This window comes from Hypanus sabinus, chromosome 7 (assembly GCF_030144855.1).
Source record: "Hypanus sabinus isolate sHypSab1 chromosome 7, sHypSab1.hap1, whole genome shotgun sequence".
Taxonomy (NCBI): domain Eukaryota; kingdom Metazoa; phylum Chordata; class Chondrichthyes; order Myliobatiformes; family Dasyatidae; genus Hypanus; species Hypanus sabinus.
In genome coordinates, this window is record NC_082712.1 from 128,717,461 (window position 1) to 128,739,807 (window position 22,347).

A 22,347-nucleotide genomic window follows, 5' to 3' on the forward strand; every position below is an offset into this window, starting at 1 on the left:
GGACTTGGACTTGCACAATGCAAGATGGGAATGAACAAATGTTACTTTTAAGGCAGCACACACAGAACAGGTATGAACACTGTTCAATATCGGTACTGGGGGTGGAGATGTGGAAGAATGCAACCTCTTCCTCTCAGCTTGTCCAGAATTTGCAACAGCCTTCTATCCAACTTTGTAGATCAAAGTACAAACATACTGAAGTCAAAGCTGTGTTAAAGGAAGTGATCTTTATTGTTATGTATTCACAGAACAGGCACATTGTATACAAACCCTTTGGATGCAGACATGCTAAAAATATGGGACACATTGCATGTAATATAATCAAACGTATATATAATCCAATGTATATAAAGGTTCAATCAATTCTAGACATTATAATCAAAACAGCACAGCCCTTCTAAACATCTGTGATAGAAAGGTAGCTTGACAAAAATAAATGGGCACTTCATTGGAAACTGTGGGTGGCAATAGGTCTTCGCAGCCAACCATCTCTACAGTTAGCTACACAAATAAACCTAGGGTTATCAATCATCTCCCAAACCATCCCTTTTTAAACACCAGTTAGCACTCATTGCATTCTGTGGGCAACCTCATCTCTGACAAGTACACTCTGAAGCGGACTTCAGATACAAAGCATTAACAATGAACAAAATGCACCCAATTCTTAACAAGTAAATTGTACATGTTTTACATGAATGGAAGATGCAGAAGAAGGCAGTGGCTGTTCCTCAGATCCAGACCCCACAACTTGTCAGGAGAGGTCTAGAGAAAATCATTACAGATGCTGTTGGTTGACTGATCAATAATCAATCACCTTCCTTCTGAACGCAGGAGGCAGCTGCTAAATGCATTGTGGTTGAGGTTTCCCTAGGGTAGCAAATGGACTCACTGGATCTCAGCTTCCATGGTTCCTCAACCTCCTACCTATTCAGTTAATGGAGGGAAACCGCAACCGGCTTTGATACAGAGACAAAGGCACTGTTTTGTCAACTTGTAGGAAGCCCTGGCAGGAAGAAACGTTTGATGTTCTAGGCACGTAATAGAGAAGCTTTAAGAGAGAATGGTTCCAGATTCTGTCCCAACACAAACTCCGACAGAAGCCACAGCTCAGTGCCCATGTAGCACCATCAATTCCATGCTTAAGCAGTCAGAATGAGGAAACGGACTTGGAATTACTGTGTTCAGGTTTGCTTGTTATGGTTCCTTTAAGACTGTTAGAATGACATGGTTGACATCATTTTAAATGGTAAAATGCAAGATTTTAAAAAAAAAGCAGCAAAAATCTGGAAGCCAAGCATTGGAGATTATACACAAGCAATTTCTCAAATACTGGTTAATAATGCAGGTCTTTAGGCCGAAGATGTCAAACAACACTGGTTGGGCTTCAAGCATAAAGATCCCAAGGTATGTGAAATTCCAATATAAAAAACAAAAATAATCACCTGAAAATACAGGCAGAAGAATCTTTTAGTTTACATCAATACACAAGAGTTTAAAATTCAGCAGAAGCAGAGGAGTTGAGCTTTGGGTGGGGTTGGGGGTGAGGGGTACAGCACAGATTCTTCGTTGCTCATTTGGACTATATTTAACTGGAAACAGGAAACAAGCAAACAACCGCCCAAGTACTGTGACCAGCCCCCATCATTATAAGTTACTCACTGCACTGCCTATATTATACATGTATACTTTAAGGTACCCGCAGTACAAATGGGAAGAAACAAAACTTTGAATCAGTACAATCCCTCAGAAAGTTTGCACAAGCTGAATACAAACTTTGGGCACAAGACAGTTCACAGCTGGTGGTTACCTGAAACTCAATTTGGATTATTTTTAAAAACATAACACACACATATACACTCCCAAGGCTTCAGATCAATACGAGCACTAAGCCCACCACCAGCACACAGAGGGCTCAGTTTTTTTCTTCTTAACACCCTAATTCAAATTTGTGACTTTGCTGCAGCTCTGAAGCACTGACTGATGGAGGATGTGATGTGATGGCTGGAGATTTGATGGGTACATATCAGTTGTTATATGTGCACAAGATTCTCCAGCGCAAGCTTCAGTTTGCACCAGGGGAGAACTGTCAATGCCTGGAGAGATGGTTTCATAATATTAAAACATTTTATATATTACATATAGTTTTTTTATAATATGAAACCACCATTTTATTATATATATATATATAGATATATATATATATTTAAACTGAGCATAACAAGTGGCAACAATCACAGAATAGGATTAGTTTGGGCATTTTAATGATATTCCACTACAAAGCTTTTCTGTTTGCAGCGCTCACTGGCAGTCCTGTGAGGTGGCGGCCCGAGGAGGCTTTCTAGTACACAGAGTTGTTTCGGATTCCACAGCACAGTACCATGCTGAAAATCATCTCCAGGATCTGAAATCAAGAAAAATCAATTGCTTAAAACATAAAGTATAATGATGCAAGACTAGTTTCAAATTAAGGTCAGGTATCAGAAGCCCAACAATAAAATAGTGACAAACTGCAACACCACTTGATCTGGCATTAAAGAAGCTCCTCTATTCTTGCTGGGATCACTTAACACTTTTGTTTCAAGCTCCTAGTTTGCTGATAACCACCCCGTGAAGCTTTAGAGAGGATGCAGGATGCAGTCTGGATTAGAGAGCACCCTAGGGCTTTTGTCCTTGGAGTGGCAGATGATGCGAGGTGACTTGATAGAGGTGTGCAAGATGACAACGGGCATAGGTGGAGTGGACAGCCAAGGGGCTCCCCCCCCCCCCCCCCAGGTGGGAATGGTTAATACAAGCAGGTGTAGTTTTAAGGTGATTGGAGGAAAGTGCAGGGGAAACATCAGAGGCAAGTTCTTTACACAGAAAGTGGTAGATGCATGGAACTCCCTGGCAGGGTTGTTGGTCAAGGCAGATGCATTAGGGACAATTAAGACACTATTGGATAGGCACGTGGATGGTGAAAAAAATGGAGGACAATGTAGGAAGGAAGGGATAGATTGATTTTAGAGTAGATTAAAAGGCTGGCACAACAGTAAGCTGAAGAGCCTGTACTGTGCTGTAAATGTTCTATATTCCAAGTTCAAGTGCATGTATGGGAATTGGATCAGGATTGAAATTACTTCCATGACAAATATTCTGGGTGTGGAGGCGGAGATCTTGGTTCTGCATTTAATTCAAGCAGGCTGGGGCCGAGAGGCACTTCGCAGCCATTTATACACCAAGATTTGAGGCTATTAAGGTCCAACTACCTCGAGCTGTCATACAAACAGTAATGAAATCCCTTCTCCAGCTTCCTCCACCTTCAACTATAGATACTTGTATTCACTCTGAATGGCCAACCCAGAGCTACAATTCCATCTCCAGTAGTCAGCTGCTGATAATGACAGTAAGGTCTCAGTTCTCTCACATTAGCCCATTAGCACAAATCCAGCCACTGGCCTGTTGTATCCAAACATCGGTATGGCCAAGAATTTTGATTATGTTTGAACCACCCGCTTGATATTTTAGTCACATTATTGTATTCACCAGCACACGCTACATGTTCCATTAAGAATAATTGCTAAGAACTTGTATTCTGAAGCCATAATAATTACAAAATTATCTGTACAAACTTTACAGAAGACACACTGGAAATCAAGGAAAAGACTATAAATGATCATTTTGCCTCTGCTTTCTCAGCCTCCCAATAACCAGTGTGCTATTAAATCCCTGTAGTATCTGCAATCACAATCCAGTCGTACCATGATAACTGCAACGATGACAGCAGCGATCCCAATAATATACAGCTTCTCAGTAAACAGCTCATTGATCCGTGTACCACAGTCGACCTTAATTTTGAAAAGAAACATTAGTAAAAAGGCCTTAAAAACTAAGTTTATCATCAATTACCACAAAATGAATACTTAAGATACTTCATAAACTTAAGTTTAGATGCAATTTCACTACTGTCTGACCCCAATGGCTACATTTTATTTGGGCCTTATTATTCAAATGATATACATAACCACCAACAGTTCATCTTACAACTCCCAAATCCTTATGCAGTTTTTTAACTCTGGGAAAGGAATAAACCTGGATTTTCTCACACCCCACCCAATTAATTTTGTCAAGTTAACTCACCAGGCACTTGAGCAATTTAAGTCCTAGTATGCTTAATGGACCTACTGCTACTATTTAAACAAAACTCCAAGATGAGATGCAGTTTCTAATCTGATGGTGTAGTTATACCACTGGCTATTCACACAATAGAAATTAGATACAGTGTGCAATGAGGAAAGAGAACCCATTTCCTAAATCACCATTTTGATCATTGATTTTAATAACTGTTAAATCTCTGAATGTGATCAAAGAGCTCTACCATAGCCATTGCAAACCAAATCAGGTATTTCCAGAGCCACAGATTGCTTGAAGAACTGAAGACTGGAAGCCTCTGGTTCTCTATCACTTGTATAAAGGCAACAAAGGGAGGTCAGGAGCTAATCAGACAGGAACAAAAAACATATCCTAAAATCAAATCAGTTCTCACCAATTTGTTCTTGCTGCTGAGTAATTTAACTTGAAAATTTGAATTAAGACACAAGATCTCACTAAGCAAGCCAGCTTAGCCTTGTTGTCCCCTACCATTTTCCAGAAAATAGTGGTTAAAGTTTAAGACCCTCTTGTAACCTGGGCACAGAAATGGCAACCTTAAAGGCACAAGTACTCTTCTGTACCCCCTTTTCACCTATGACTGCGTTCCTGTATACTCCATAATCAAGTTCACAGACAACACCACAGTGGTTGGCCTTAGAGACAGCCTACCGGAATGAGGTCGAGCAGCTGGCCGCATGGTGTGCCGACAACAACCTGGCCCTCAACACCCAGAAGACCAAGGAGATCATTGTGGACTTAATACATACTAGGAGCCACATTCACATCCCATCTACATCAACGGAGCTGTAGAGAAGAGTGTATCAAACTTCAAATTCTTTGGTGTCCTCATTTCCAAGGATCTCACCTGGTCCCTAAACTCCTCCATCCTGAACCAAAAGGCGTAACAGCACTTATTTCCTGCAGAGCATCAAGAAAGCTCACCTCCGTCCCAGGATACTGACGGACTTTTACTGCTGTACTATTGAGAGCATACTCACCAACTACATCTCAGTGTGGTATGGCAATTGTCCCATATCGGACCGCAAAGCACTCCAGCGTGTGGTGAAAACTGCCCAGCCGATTATCAGCATCCAATTGCCCACCACTGAGAACATCTACCATAAATGCTGCCTGGGCAGGGTGAAAAGCATTATCAAGGATGCATCTCACCCTAACCATGGACTTTTTACTCTCCTCCCATCCGGTAGGTGCTACAGGAGCCTCCGCTCCCGCACGCTCAGGAAGAGCTTCTTCCCCGAGGCTGTGACCCTGCTGAACCTCACATCACAGAGCTAAGCAATATTGCACCCATATTGTACTGCCACAGTACTTTTATATTTGTGTGCTGTAGCACTTACTTTTTATTCCACAGTTATTTTGTAAATAACACCATTCTTTGCATTTCTGGTTAGATGCTAACTGCATTTCATTGGCTTTGTATCTGTACTCGGCACAATCTCAAATGACACTTTAGAGCTTAACAGCTTCCATTCTTTACATTAGTGGTCGCCAACCTGTCGATCTTTGAGACTTTCCCAGTAGATCCCAAAAAAAAAGAAAAAGAAATACACAAATACTGTTGAGAGATTGTCTCCGGGTTGCGGGGTTTTAGTTCTGTTCTTTCTGCCCAGTGTGCATGTGTGTAGCTCCCCCGCCACGCACTACACAGTGTACTTCAGTGGTCCCCAACCACCGGGCTGCAAGGAAACAATACGAGTCAGCTGCACCTTTCCTCATTCCCTCACGCCCACTGTTGAACTTGAACACACACGAGGTCCTCAGTCGCCTAAACACAGTGACACCCTCGCGCGGCCAGTAGGAAGTGCCGTTGCTACTGGCCTGGAGCACGGACAGATGGGCGCCACCTCTAAACCTGTTTACCACACCAAACGTTCGTGGGAAACCCGGTGCTAAAATATTCGCAGACGACCTAATTCGGGCTCAGGGTTCCGTAAATAGCAGAGCAGCTACCCCGCAGCGATCTACTGAAGCAAACTTTTGTCGGCCGATAAATCCTACGGGGGGGGGGGGGGGCACTCCATGTCGCACTCCTCACTCAGTCAGTCACTCTCTCCGGACTGTGACCACCGGGGCCTCGGCACCAACCTTGTCCTCTCATCCTGCCCACGACCAGCCGCATCTGGCCAAGGCGTCTGGTGAGAGGCTGGAGTTCGGGCCAGGGGGCTGTCTAATGAGGCAGTGAAGCCCTCAAAACTGCTTCGGTACCTTAAGTCCAAGCACCCTGCACTTAAAGACAAGCCTACTGAGCTTTTCTCAGTGGAAAACGTGAGTAAGCGAGACAGCTGCTGAGAGGCACAAAAACTAAATTGCAGAATAGACTGGACATAAAGAACCCGCTTCGAGTATCGCTGTATTCTGGTCACGTTTAACACCCTTCCACCTCCGGTCAGCTGGTCCGCAAGAATATTGTCAATACTAAAATGGTCCGCAGTGCAAAAAAGGGTGGTGACCCCTGGTGTTCATACATTATTTCTACTTCCGGGTTGCGGGGTTTTACTTCCGGTCTTTTCTGCCCCTGTGTGTAACTAATCGATTTGGGGTCGATCTTGCCTTTCACTAAGGCCGAGGTAGTGGATCTTGGGCTTAAAAAGGTTGGTGACCATTACCTTACATTGTTAATTTTTACAATAGAAGTGGGCAGAAGGGTTCTATTTTGGAAAACAACTGTTGAGAATTACAATTTAAACCAGGGATGCTTTAGGGAGGTGTGGGACTTCAGGATGGAGGTGGTGGTAGAGAAAAGGAGTAAGGGAGAAATTAAAGTTCTGTGAACAAATAGACTAGATCAGAGACATTTCCCTTCCAATGTTTGTTTTCATCTTTCACAGGGTGTTGCAGTACAACCAGCTAAGAGTGGGCAGAGCTATTCGACAGGTTCTGATTTTGAACTCTCAGCTTAATAAAGTTCAAGTACATTTATTATCAAAAGTGTACACTGTATACAACCTTGAAATTCATCTCCTTACAGGCAGCCACAAAACCAAAGAAACTCAGTAGAATCCATTAAAAAAACACCCACCATGCAGAAAACAAATCACACAAACAATGAAAGTAAGCAAATAGCATTCAGAACTGAAAATTCACAACAGTGAGTCCACAGCCATGAAGCCAGTCTTCACTGCAGCTGGTCCAGGAACCCGTTAGTTGCAGGCTGCAGCCTCAGTTCAGCGCAGAGAAGAGCTGCAGTGAGCGGAATACCAGCCCGTCCTTTGCCTTCAGCCCATACACACCGACCTTTTCAATCTGGCCTGGCTCTTAAATCAGCCAATCAGTTCGCTCTCAGACCCGGGCCCCACCACCTCAATTCAGTGCAACCTGAATCTGTCAAAGCTTGGCTTGTTCCTCATTCGAGGCCAGGCCCTGCCTCCTCGACTTGGTTCAGTCTTTTCAAATTGCCTCCAAGTGCGCTCCAGCAGCCAAACACTGGCTCTTTGCCCGCTCTTGTGCCCGCCCCCCCCACCCCACTGCAACCATCCTACGCCTTTGACACTTTGGCTTACACTGCAAAAATGCCAGCGTGTACAGGCAGTTCAAAAGCTCAGCTGCAAAAGGGAAGTCACAGTCTACTGAGTACAGTGATCATTTTTGGGGAAAAAGTGTGACTAACAAAGTAATTAATAGTTATTGTTGTTGCCAGCAAGTCATCGTTGTGCTTCACCAGCACCAGCTTAAACCGGAAGCTTAATGTACTGCTCCAGGGATATTAACTCAAGCTACCAGCTTACAAGAACAACTTTCTTCTAGATTTCAATTTATATCAAGAAGTGCAATAATTAAAAAAATGTAGAAGCAAATCATTACAACCACTTCTGGTCTATTAGTGACTAAGTATTATTGTCCAGCAATATTTAATCAGAGCAACCAGCACTTTATTCATTTTACTTTGAAGAGGTCATGTTGAATTAACCCTGGAACATTAAAGAATTTATTATACACTCCCTTGATCAATTTCAGAAACTGGCAGCTACAATTAACTCTTGCTTGGAAACATTGATCAGGAAGCATCAGCACGTGAGTTGGTACATTAGACCAAATCCCAAGGCTAACCTCACAAGATGTGACTACCTGCTGGTAGTTAACAGGGATACACTCAAGGTCTGACCCAATAAAACTGAAAGCTATTTGAATAGTGGTGGCACAGGAACCTGAAGATTGACACTAGATATTTCAGAACAGCTTCTTCCCCTCCACCATCAGGCTTTTAATTGGACAATGAGCCCATGCACAGTACACGACCCCACTTTTTATGCTCTTTGCACTACTTTTTATATTTCTTATTGTAATTTATAATTATGTATTGCAATGTACCACTGCTGCAAAACAAAAAAACTTCACGACATATGCCAGTGATATTAAACCTGATTCTGAAAGCAACTGCAATCCTGCAAACACTAGGCAGACCTGACAGAATTAGCAGAACAGAAAACCCAAAAGTCAAGCCCATCACCTGGAAACATTGGAGAGATCTCCATTGTGCCAGAAAACATGGCCACTGGAGAAGGCTTCAGGTCAGACTGAAATGTAGGGCCTTAAAATATCATGTCATCCAAACATCCTTCTGGCCAATGCACAATCGGTGGAGGACTAGATAGAATACTTAAGAACAAGAACACTTTATCGGAGTGACATGAGAGTTTGCTGTATACTGTTTCACTCAGACATGGCTCACTCCCAACTCTCCTGACAGTACTCTAACTCCAGAGTTTTACAATCACATGAATTAGGTAAGAGGAAATGGCAGCAGTATCAAAACACAGAACAGCACAGCTGCAGGAAAAAAAATTGTGAAACCCTTCCAATTACCTGGTTTTCTGCATTAATTACTTGTGAAATGTAGTCTGATCTTCATCAAAGTCAATTAACAGACAATCTGCCTAAACTAGTAACATACAAACAATTGTACTTCTTGTCAATACTGAGTACACCATTTAAACAATCACAGTCTAGGTTCAAAAAAGTAAGTAAGCCTCTTACAAAAGCTATTTGGAGTCAGGTGTTCCAATCAATGAGAGGAGATTGGAGATGTGGGTTGTAGAGGTGTCCTGCCCTATATTAAAAAAAATGCACAAAGTCAGCTCACAGAGCCTGCTCTTCTCAAGATGTTTACGTGCACCATGCCCCAAATAAAACACCTTTGAGAGGATCATAGAAGAAGAATTGTAGAGATCCACGAAGCTGGAAATTGCTACAAAAACATTTCTAAAGATCCGAGGGTTCATCAGTCCACGGTAAGAGAAATTATCTACAAAATGGAAAAAATTCAACGCTGTTGCTATTCTTCCTAGGAGTGGGCATCTTACAAAGATCATCAATATGTGTAATGCTGAAGAAGGTGAAAAAGAACCCGAGGGTAACAGAAAAGACCTGCAGCAACCTCTAGAACTTGATAAACCCTCTGTTCATGTGTCCTCTATAGGAGTAACACTGAACAAGAATGGTGCTTATGGAAAGACACCACAGAGGAAACCACTGGTCTCCCAAAAAAAAATTGCTGTATGTCTCAAGTTTGCAAGAGCCCACCTGGATGTTCTATGATGTTTCTGGGACAATGTTCTGTGGACAGATGAGACAAAAGTTGAACTTCTTGGTAAAAATGCACACTATGTTTGGAGGAAAAGCGTACTGCACAGCAACGCCAAAACCTCATCCCAACTGTGAAGCATGGTGGAAGGAGCATCATGGTTTGGGGCTGCTTTGCTATCTCAGGGACTGGACAGCCTGTAATCATTGAGGGAACAATGAAGTCAAAATACAGGAGAATGTCAGGGCAGCTTAAAAGAAGTTGGATGATGCAAGACAATAATCCAAAACACAAGAGTAAATCAACAACATATGGTTTAAAAAGGAAATTTGTGTTTTTGAATGGTCAAGTCAGAGTCCAGACCACAACCCAATTGAGATGCTGTGGCATGATCTGAAGAGGGCTGTTCATGAAAGGTATCTCAAAAGAATTAATGAACTGAAACATTCTTATATGGAGGAATGGTCCAAAATTCCTCCTCGCTGTTGTGCATGTCAGATCAGCAGCTACAGGAAACGTCTGGTAGAGGTTATTGCTATTACAGGAGATCTAAAAGGGTTTAAATACAAGAGCTCACATCCTTTTACCAGCCTGCACTGAATGATTAAACAATGTGTTTAATAAAGACAAGAGAAGTACCATTGTTTAGGACTAGCCTCAAAGACTACCATAATGAAGTACTTTGAGAGACTGGTTATGGTGCACCTCAGATGACCTGGATCCACTTCAATTTAACACCATATTAAGTCAACAGGTGATGCAAATTCTCTGGCTTCCGACTCTGCTCTGGATCATCTGAACAACAGGAACTTGTACATCAGGCTGCTGTTCAATGATTAAAGCTCCATGTTCAATACAAAGCATCCCATCAAAACTTGTCATCAACCTTCAAGACCTGGGCACCCATACCTCACTCTGGAACTGGATCCTCAACTTTCTCATCAGTAAAGAGAGGAGTGATAATATCAGGATGTAAATCAGAATCAGGTTTATTATCACTGGCATGTGTCGTGAATTTTGTTAACTTAGCAACAGCAGTTCAATGCAATACATAACATGGAAAAAATAAATCAATTACAGCATACACATGTTGAATAGATTAAAAATCATGCAAAAGACAGAAATTATATTAAAAATGAGGTAGTATTCACAGGTTCAATGTCCATTTAGAAATCGTACTGCAGAAGGGAAGAAGCTGTTCTTGAATCGCTGAGTGTGTGCCTTCAGGCTTCTGTATCTCTTACCTGATGGTAACAGTGAGAAAAGGGCATGCCCTGGGTGCCGGAGGTCCTTAATAATGAACGCTGCCTTTCTGAGACACTGCTCTTTGAAGATGTCCTGGGTACTTTGTAGGCTAGTACCCAAGATGGAGCTGACTAAATTTATACTCTATAGCTTCTTCTGGTCCTGTGCAGTAGCACCCCTCCCCCCCCCCCCCCCCCCCCCACTCCCACCATACCATACAGTGATGTAGCCTGTCAGAACACTCTCCATGGTACAACTGTAGGAGTTTGAGTGTATTTGTTGACATACCAAATCTCTTCAAACTTCTAATGAAGTACAGTTGCTGTCTTGCCTTTTTCTATAACTGCATTGATATGTTGGGACCAGGTTAGGTCCTCGGAGATCTTGACACCCAGGATCCTGAACCTGCTCACTCTCCACTTCTGATCCCTCTGAGGATTGGCATGCGTTCCTTCATCTTACCCTTCCTGAAGTCCACAATCAGCTCTTTCGTCTTACTGACATTGAGTGCCAGACTGTTGTGCGACACAACTCCACTAGTTGGCACATCTTGCTCCTGTACGCCCTCTTGTCTCCATCTGAGATTCTACCAACAATGGTTTGTATCATTAGTAAGTTTATAGATAGTATTTGAGCTATGCGTAGCCACACAGTCATGGGTATAGAGGGAGTAGAGCAGTGGGCTAAGCACACACCCCCGAAGTGCACCAGTGCTGATTGTAAGAGAGGAGGATATGTTATCATCAATGCACACAGATTGTGGTGGTCTGGTTAGGAAGTTGAGTATCCAATTGCAGAGAGAGGAGCAGAGGCACAGGCTCTGCAACTTCTCAATCAGGATTGTGGGAACAATTGTATTGAATGCTGAGCTATAGTTGATGAACAGTATCCTGACATAGGTGTTTGTATTGTCCAGGTGGTCTAAGGCAGTGTGAAGAGCCAGAGATTGAACCTGCTGTTGACCTATTAGGCAAATTGTAAAGGGTCCAGGTCCATGTTGAGGCAGGAGTTCAGACAAATCATGACCAAACTCTCAAAGCATTTCATCACTCTAGATGTGAGTGCTACCAGGCGATAGTCATTAAGGCAGCTCACATTATTATTCTTAGTACAACTGTTGCCTTTTTGAAGCAAGTGGGAATTTCCAACCGTAGCAGTGAGAGGTTGAAATCAGCCCCTCACTGATCAACAAAGGTGCACCTCAAGGCTGTGTACTTAGCCCCCTGCTTTACTTTCCATTCACATGACTATCCAGTTCCAATGCCAAATACAAATTCACTAAGGCCACTGTTGTTGGATGAATCACAGGTGGAGTCAGTGTACAGGAGTGAGTCGTGACACCTAGTTGAATGGTGCCACAACAGCAATCTCTTAACGTCAGTAAAACTAAAGAATTGATTGTTGACTTCAGGAAGGGTAAGGAGTCAACATGTACTGGTGCGGATAGGTGATGGAGAGGGTCAGCAGCTTTAAATTCCTGGGAGTTAACATTTTGGTTGGATGACCTGTCATAGGCCCACCACATAGATACAATCACAAGGTGCACCACCATCTTTACTTTCTTAGAAGATTAAGAGGTTCAGGATGCCACCAAAAACTAACACATTTCTTCAGATGCAGGTATCCTGACTGGTTGTGTCATGGTCTGGTACAACAATTTGAACGCACAGGAATAGAAGCTGCAGAGAGTAGCAATTTCAACCCAATCCATCACAGCGTATCCCTCCCCACCACTGAAATATATACAACAGCGGCAATATCCATCAACGATCCCACCACCCAGACCATGTCATCTTCTCAAAGCTTCCATCAGAAGCCCAAAATCCCCACATCTACTTCCCGTCAGTCAACAGTTTGCTCTCCATACTGTACTGCCCTGGCTTTGTACATCCAGTGTCAACCCTGACCAACGGAGGCCTCACACTTCCCTCCAACCATGATTCTTGAAACAAGTTATGCAACATTATGACCCCTTTGTACAGCACTGGATCTTTGTTCCAACAACTTTGTTGTTTCTTGTATAATTCATGTTCGATCTTCATGTGAATGTTGTGTCTCTAATGCCATATGCCTATAATGTTGCTCCAAGTTTTTCTTAGCATGACTACATTTATGTACTCGTGCACATGACAACAAACTCAACGTTTGAGTTCACATCCAGCACTACCTGTCATCAGGAATTCCACTGCTGGTTTGATTGTCCATCCCAGATTCAGCGGCCAATTACTTCACTATTAGCACTGCCTCAACAGGACAAAGGTCATGACCATGCTTGGAGCTCATCCGTATGGTCTGATGCTCAAACGTGCCGCTGTTAAACCAAGCCCAAGGAGGTCTTTCTGGAAGTTTCAATAAAAGTGAACTTATAGCCAGCAATGAAACCAGAGGATCAGTTAAAGGAGAGAATGACATACCGGAATTTGAAGACCTATTCCCTTCTGTTTGGGACAGAGTTCTGCAGTCATTAACTTGGTTACAATGTTGCTTCCACAGCAGTCCAGCTAAATGAGAAGGTAGGGAGGGACAGGGAAGAGATAAAAGAGCAAGATTAGAATACTACACATTGAAGCTCAGTGCGTTGTAGGTTTGTGGCAAGAATTCATTTGAAGACAAACAATACAACTGTCTCACCGCATTATGCAAGGTCACCAACACAGCTTTAGCCTGATCCTTCTTTTCTCGATTTTGTGATGGCATCATGTAAGCAGTGTTAGCTTGATCATAGAACGTCTTAAACTCATTAGCCACCTGTCAAGAGAAGAAAATCGTTAGCTTTGAGGTGGGGGGTGGGGTGGCATTGAGAGTCAAATGAGGAGGAAGATATCCATCATGACTAACAAGCTTTCTCCCTTTTTTAGGCAGTATGTGTCATCTGGACAATCTTGGTCTCCACCTTAACTCAACCATTCCCTCTGTCCCTTCACAACTAAAGACAAAAAATTGTGCCTCATGATGCAGTTTATCCGTTTCACATTTGAATTTAATGCAATCATCCTTCAGAAGCTGGTGGGCAAACTGTCATCGCTGGGTCTCAGCTCTGAGTGATTCTTTACAGAAAGACCACAGCTGACAGTAATATCTCCAGCTCCATCACACTGAGCAGCAGTGCTCGCCAGTGCCTTGTGCACAGTCTGCTGCTGAATGACTGCTCTGCTAGATCCAGTTCAAACTGAACCAAGTTTGCTGCTGACACAACAGTGGCTTTATTATGGTTATTGATTCTACTATGGAAGTTTTTGAGAACGTGTGCAAGAAAATGAATCTCAGGGTTGTATTCGATGACATACGTACTTTGAGTTTTGGTTCGTCTCATCAATGATGACATCAACGTGATAGTGTGCAGATAAGAGAGAGCAGCTGCTAGAATGGTGCGAGCACAACTTGAGTGAATGGGGACAAGACCAAAGAGATGATTGTGGACTTCAGGAAGGTGTAGGTTGACCATACCTCATGGCACATATACAGCTCCTCTGCAGAGAGAGTTAGGAGCACCAAGTTTCTGTGAGTACACATATTGGACAATCTCACCTGGCCCCTCAACACCACCTCCCTGATCAAGAAAGCACAGCAGCACCTCCACCTCCTAAGGCGATTGAGGCTCTTTCCCACCCACCCCCCACTCCAGCCCAACCACTGTCACTAATTTTTTTGCAGAAACACCACTGAGTGCCCTGACAAAGTTGTGTCACTGTCTGGTAAGGGAACTGCAATGCATCTGACCACCCAAGTCCCTACAAAAGATTGTGAGGACTGCTGAGAGGATCATCGGGATCTCTCTTTCATCCAGAAATATTTATCAGGAGCATTGTCAATGATTACTCCCACCCATCCAACAACCTCTTTGACCTCTTATTATTGTAGCACTAGAGCAGAAATGATAGGGTGGTGAACAACCTTCCCCAGACTGTAAGACAACTGAACTCCCTGCCATCACCCAGGTTTCATCATACACCAGTAGTGTTATACTGTTTACTTTGTATCCTGTGCCATAAATGCACCTTTTTATTTATTTACTGGTGTTGTGTGAGTTATATGCACTGTATTTTGCACCTGAGTCTGGAGGAACGTTGTTTCATTTGGCGGTATACATGTGTACAGCTGAATGACAAACTGGACTTGGCAACTAAACTGTGCAATCATCTACAGCATTTACAGTTTTTAATCCCATTGCAGCCCCACTGAGGCGACCATCACATTCTTAACCTCAACACACCAGTATCTTTTGTACCAGGACTTAAAAACACACAGCAGTAACTGTAAACTTATCATGTTCTGTCACTCCCACACTTCCCTAAGGAGTCAAGTAACATTGCAAGTACTGGCTGCTGTTCGGCATCTCACTTAAGCTGCCAGTTAACACATTGGGCTGGTATTGGAAGTAGTTCTTCTCTCCTCTCTTCCCCACCCCCAACCACCCCACATACAAGTTCAGTAGTGCTTCCTCATCCCTCCCCATCAATGCACAACCTGGTAAATACTTTCCAGTGGTCCTCCCGATCCACAAAGTCATCTCAACTTTTCTCCTCCTCTCTCAGTGCAAGACCACTAACCTCTCTCCTGTCCTGGGAAAAGTCTTGAAAGACTTCACCCAACATCCCACTTCCCTTTGAAATCACTTCAATTAGTCTGACAGGTTGGAGAAATACAATACAAACCTCATCCTTGTGTACGAATCCCCAGATCCCAGCAGCAACCTCGCAAGCGAACAAAACCACCAGACAGACGAAGAACTGAAAAGACAGAGAGCACCAGCACATTAAAGCAGTTCATCTTTATAATACCTGCACTGATTAAATCCCTCCTCCTTCAGTATAAACGCACTTCTGTGTGATGACAATAAGATACTAAACACTGGGTTACAAAACAACTACAGCATATAAAAGCTAAACATACTAATTCAAGTCCCACTTGGTGGCACAATGGTATCAGCGCCAGACTCCGGAGCGAAGGTTCTCGAGTTCGAATCCAAGTTGGGTTGAGCGTCGAGCTAGCAACTTGTCTTCATAAAAACAAGAATAACTTGCTACAGAAACACCGTCAAAAGACGGTGCCCCAATAACTCCACTGCCAAGGGCTATTAAAAAAAGTACTAATTTAAAATTACTATTTCTCTAGTAGCTGCATCTCTGAGGAACACATTTGAAAGCTGACAGCATCACCAGTAAAGTTGATGCCACTTCACGGTACCAATTCAAGTTTTGTACTGGCACTTTTAAAAATTTGCATTACCTACAAAGAGGTGTCTTCAAGTCAAATGATAAACTAACACCCCATTGCTGAGCTGTCCAAGTGACCAGAGCGGCTGTACATCGTCGGTCCAGGTGAACTTCTTTGCTTTAGTTCAAAGAATGCTATCCAACACGAGTGCTGACTACATGATTAAACTACAGACAAGATCCAAGATTCTGATCACAGAAGATTGAATCTGCTGATTTCAGCCACTCCAACAAAAGCCATATACAAAAGCTATTGCAACAAAAAAAGATCTATTAAATTGGATCACAATGGAGAGCGAGCCAGAATAAAAGGAGCTCAGCACGCCTTGGATATCCAAAAGAACCCAAAATGTTTTTGTGTAGATGCTTGATGGGAATATCTTAGGAATTTCCTGTTCAGACACTGCATCACTTATTTAGCATCGTGTTCCTGTTTCAATATCTGGCGCCAATTGACAGTGTGGGCAAGAGTTTCCTTTGCACCTTGGTCCACCGCACAGCTGGCATGGCCACAATCAATGCAAAACTACAGTTAATGGGCTAGAGGATTTAGTCTATAGTCTCCTGGCACAGAGACAAAAATCTCAATAAGGTACTTCAGGCCCAAGTAATCAGATTGAAGAAAGTACAGAATACTAGAAGCTAGAGTGTGTGTGGAAGCACCTGCACAGCACTGTCACAGTGCAAGGCCAAAAGCAACCTTCTTCACTGCTTTGTTAATTGCTTAACTTGTCCAATGCAGAAGGATCTCTGAAAGTTCTCCATGGTCGTGTACTCAAGAATGTGGTCAAGTTAAAAGGAGTTGGGCTTCAATGAGTGGTCTCAAAAGCTAGGAGAGTGATGGAGAAGCCTAAAGTACTTTTGAGCAGAGGTGAAATGGTGGATGATGCAAGGGAGGAAGAGCAAAAGGCTGCACTGAAGGAGCATAATGGGAGTGGGAGGGTGAAGAGAAGGTGCCAGCGAATTGGGTTGTAAGGCTGCAGAAGATAGGGAGGAAAGTGGCTACATTGTAGGCTCGTCATGGCTCTAACGCCTTATTGTCTCACTGCTCCTTGGCAACTATAACACTAATTTGCATTTGATTACCGCTTTTCCTTTGTACTCCCTCAAAGTACCTACATTCTTGAAACAATCTGCTTGCAAAATGCAAGTTTTTCCACTGTTTGGTACATGTGACAATAAACCAATAGCAATCTGAGGCAATGAGAACAGTGATCAGCTCCAGTGACAGGCAGATGGGTCACCATTCTAGATAGGACACAATCAGCAAACAGCTGCAAGAACCAGCTCAGAAAATGGAGACAGAACAACTGGAACGGTACGATTACAGAGAAGTACAGGGGCTACAGAAGCAGGGCTTTGCATTGTTTATTTGTATAAAGGAATTCAGTGACTTATCCCGGGCACAATATAATGACGCAATCATTAGATATAGGAGCAGCATTAGGCCATTTGGCCCATCAAGTCTGCTCCACCATATCATAGCTGATCCAATTTTCATCTCAGCCTCAATCTTCCACCTTCTCCCCATATCCTTTCATGTCCTGACCAGTCAAAAATCTATCAAACTCTGCCTTAAATGTACATAAAGACTTGATCTCCACAGCTGCCTATGGTAACAAATTCCACAGATTCACCACTTTCTGGCTAAAGAAATTCCTCAACTCTGTTCTAAAAGGACGCCCCTCTATTCTGAGGCCGAGGCTGTGTCCTCTGGTCCTAAGACTCTCCCATATTATGAAACATCCTCTTTACATTCACTATCAGGGCCTTTCACCATTCGTCAGGTTTAAAATGAGGTAATTGCTCATCCTTACAAATTCTAGTGAATACAGGCCCACAGCCAATAAAATGCTCTTCATATGACAAGTCCCTCACTTTCATGAACCCCCTTTGAACCCTCTACAGTTTCACATCCTTTCTAAGATAAGGAGCTCAAAGCTGCTCACAATACTCCAAGTGAGGCTTCACCAATGCTTTATAAATTCTCAGCATTATACCTCTGCTTTTATAATCTAGTCCTCTTGAAATTAAAGCTAACATCACATTTGCCTTCCTCACCACAGCCTCAACCTGCAAACTGAGCGGTAGGGAATCCTGCACAAGGACTCACAAGTCCCTTTGCGCCTCAGTTTTTTAAAAAAAATTTTCTCTCCATTTAGAAAATAATTAATTCTTTCATTTCTTCTACCAAAGTGTATGACCTTACACCTCCCAACACTGTATTTCCATCTGCCATTACTTTGTTCACTCTCCTAATCTAAATCTTCTGTAGCCTCTCGGTCTAGCCTCAAAACTAACTGTCCCTCCACATATCATTATATAGTCTACAAACCTAGTAACAAAGCCATCAATTCCATCATCTAAATCACTGACATATAACAAAAAGAATTGGTGCCAACACAGACCCCTGTGGAACATCACTATTCACCGGCAGCCAACCAGAAAAGCTTCCTTTTATTTCCACTCTTTTCCTCCTGCCAATCAGCCACTGCTTTATCCATGCTGGAACCTTTCCTGTAATACTATGGGCTTTTATCACGTTAAGCAGCCTTGTATGTAGTACCTTGTCAAAGGCCTTCTGAAAATCCAAGTACACATCACCAACTGATTCTCCTTTGTCCATCATTATTTTGTTTGTTATTTCTTCAAAGAATTCCAAGAGATTTGTCAGGCAAGATTTTCCCTTGAACAAAACCATACTGACTATGGCCTTTTTTATCATGTGCCTCCAAGCACTGAGAACTCATCCTTAACAATCGACTCCAACTGAAATCAGACTAACTGGCCTATAATTTCCTTTCTTCTGCCTCCTTCCCTTCTTGAAGAGCGGAGTGGCATTTTCAATTTTCCAGTCCTCCAGAACCATTCCAGAATCTAGTGATTCTTAAAAGATCATTACTAATGCCTCCACAACCTCTTCAGCCACCTCTTTCAGAACTCTGGGGGTGTACACCATCTGGTCCAGGTGACTTATCTACCTTCATACCTTACAGTTTCCCAAGAAGCCTCTCTCTAGTAATGGTAACTTCACCAACTTCATGGCCCCTGACACCTGAACATCATGAAAGCAGCACACCAGTGGCTCTGCTCAATTAGAAGGACGAGGAGATTTGGTTATGTCAAAGGCACCTGTAAATTTTTATAGCTGTAAGGTATGAGCATTCTGACTGGTTGCGTCAGAGCCTGGTATGGAGGCTCCAATGCACAGTATCACAAGATGCTGCAGAGGGTTGTAGCCAGCTCCATCATGGGCACAACCTTCTCTTTTGGTGCCTCAAGGTGGCATCATCCATCACCAAGGACCTTCAGCATCCAAGGGATAAGCTTTTTTCCTTACTACCATCAGGGTGGTGAGTGAGGACCCATGAATTAGGAACAGCTTCTTCCTCTCTACCATCAGATTTCTGAATGGCCCATGAACACCATCTCATTATTACTTTCTTTCGTAATTTATAGCAATGTTATTTCTTTGCACCGTACAGCCACCAAACAAGGAACTCCATGTCAAGTCAGTGATGATAAACCCGATTCCGAAGGAGGAAGATAAAAGGGTCAAACACCGATTCTAGTGATTAAACACTGATAACCATTAACCTTAGTGGGCAGAGAAGGGCACTGGGAAGTAGGCACTGCAATTAATACAGAAATTAGATTCTGCAGATGCTGGAAATCCAGAACAATAAACAAAATGTTAATGAGGAGTTAATACAAAAATGGACCATGCAACAGGCATGGAGAAGGCAAGGAGGTCTCTAATACACTACATACTCAACAGCAAAGGATCTAATTGGTGCATTAAATTAGAGCACTATGCTGTGGCAAAGATCAAAATTTGAAAATGTGTGATGAAATGCAGCTATTTACAATTCCATCTGGTATTTGGGTATAAAGAGATGATAGTAGACATTTTGACGGCACTGAAATCTGAAGAAATACAAGGCTGGTTTCGTGGTCAAGGTGTATTTTGAAAAGGTGGGATGGGAGAAAACAGAAAAACACAATGACTGGGAATGGGGGGGCTGGGCGGAAGAGGAGAGGATTGCTACAGAGGAGGCTGAACAAAGGATCACCATCTGAGGGACAAAATAGTCAGAGCTATAGATGAATGCACAGGCAGACGTGGTGAATAAAAATTATCTGCTTTCCAGGATAAAGCTCTTCACACACAAGAGGAGATGACTGTAACTATGCAAACCTTTGTTTTAAGTCAAACTGAAAAGGAAGACTGAATATTCTGTAGGAAGTAGACCAATCTGTGGTCGTAGTGAGAATGCGTGTGAGCCAGATGATAACTCAAGTGAATGGCTGAATTGGAAGTAATTTTGGGGGCAATTGTTTCCCAGGTGGCACTGAAAGGGTCAGATCAGTAAGGATTACAAGTAACCCTGCCCATGATAAAGTTTGTGTGTTTATTGGAGACAAACTAAGAAAATAAAGGCCAGTGGGTAAACGTAGGTGTTAAGTTTACACAACAGTTGAAGTTTAGAGAAAACTGGCCTGTGGACTGTAAATAAATAGTAGGCCAAAGCAATCAGATTAACCTGACAGATGTTAGTTAGGGAAGGCTAGGGTAACACAGGCTTGAGGGAGAAGCTTAATAACGAGTGGTGGGGAACAAGGACTATCGATGGGAGATGAGGTGGAACTTGGCAGACTACCAGACAAGGCGAAGATAGCTAAAAGGATACAAGTGACTGAGGTGGGACTTGGTGAAAAGGACCACCTATCCCAGGAAATTGGTAGGATCAGGTGACTATGTGGCAACAGACATCACAAAAATCCCTGTTGTAATCAAACCCACAATTTAAATCAATGATATATTTGTGGATAGCCAACACGTTGTTCAGTAAAGTTCCAGGTGTTATCTGTGGCCTCTAAAGAGATAACTGATCAGGTGGTTAAGAATAGCACTTCAGTAAGCTGTGTTGGGAGGGACGAGATGGAAAAGAAAATAATTCCCTGAACAAATGATCCTTCTGGGAAACTGCATTCAGAAACTCAACCAGATTCAACTGTGATGCCTTCTATGTGTTAAAGAAACACTGCACAGTCACTCTAAAGTAACTTCAAATGCATCAGTGACACAAATCCAGTAACACCAGTAAACGCAGAGAAGAGCAAGGGCACTAAGACCGCACCATCCTCAAAATGCACCCTGCCTACTTCCAAATACTTTTGAAAATGAGTGTTGAAGGGGCTCATTCACCACTGAAAGTCACAGGCATCGAGATGAACCATTTCCAGTGAAAGAAGTGTAAGAATTCTGTTCAGCTGCTACATCCACACAGCACGAATTTCTGGTGCAAACGATGAACAGCCAAACCGAAAGGAGAATCAGATTTAACATCATTGGCATACGCTGTCAAATTTGTTGCTTAGCGGCAACAGGACATAGTGACAAACACTATAACTTAAAGTACTGTATATATTTATATTAAAAAAAAGTGCTGCAGAACAAGGGAAAATACTGAAAAAGTGTTCACAGGTTCACAGTCGATTAAGAAACCTGTTGGCTGAGAGGAAGAAGCCTGGTGGGTGTCTTCAGGCCCCCGTACTCCCTCTGTGATGATAGCAATGAGAAGAGGCCATGTTCTGGGTGACGGTGGTCCTAAGTGGTGGATGCCACCTTTTGAAGGTATCCTGGATACTGGGGAGGCTAGTGCCCATGGAGCTGACTGAGTTTACAATTTCCTGCAGCTTCCCCCCCACCCCCGATCCTGTTCAGTGGCCCCTCCATACCAGACAGACTGTCTTACCGTTCCTAGCATGCACTGGGATTCCTGGATGGCACCATAGCAACCTAGAAACCCCACGATCATCATCACAGCTCCAACACCAATCAGGATGTAGACCCCTAGGAGTGAAGAAAGGACTGTGATTAACATGAAAAAAAACAATGTTCCTCATTGAGATTCACATGGCAAATACGCAAAATATTATCCTGAATAACATTTAAATGCGGTTCTCTGCTATGCCTAATGTTAGTTTTTTTCCCCTCCTCTGTTCATATGTTGTAGGGAAGGCCAATTTTAATACAATTTGTAAAAACTCATTTAAACTATCAAGTGACGGCAATAAGGAGCCTTTGACTGGCTCCAGCATGACTGGATTACATTTAAATTTCTTCTCTTTCACTGCTACCCAGTCCCTTCCGCAGCAGAATATCTACCAACTGCAGGCAGGATTAAGTTGACTGCTGATGGCTCCACACTT

At 42.9% G+C, this 22,347-nt stretch overlaps 1 protein-coding gene across 1 annotated transcript in view; it reads right to left on the bottom strand.

Moving 5' to 3' along the window:
- Positions 1-208: 208 nt before the first annotated feature.
- Positions 209-22,347, bottom strand: part of cd81a (CD81 molecule a) — an 89,408-nt gene continuing 67,269 nt past the window's right edge. The window contains exons 3-8 of the mRNA XM_059975580.1: positions 21,891-21,988; positions 15,571-15,645; positions 13,547-13,663; positions 13,330-13,416; positions 3,738-3,824; positions 209-2,401 (exon numbers count right to left, since the gene is read on the bottom strand). Coding sequence (XP_059831563.1) covers positions 2,339-2,401; positions 3,738-3,824; positions 13,330-13,416; positions 13,547-13,663; positions 15,571-15,645; positions 21,891-21,988 — 527 coding nt within the window. The 3' untranslated portion in view covers positions 209-2,338. The remainder of the gene's footprint in view (positions 2,402-3,737; positions 3,825-13,329; positions 13,417-13,546; positions 13,664-15,570; positions 15,646-21,890; positions 21,989-22,347) is intronic.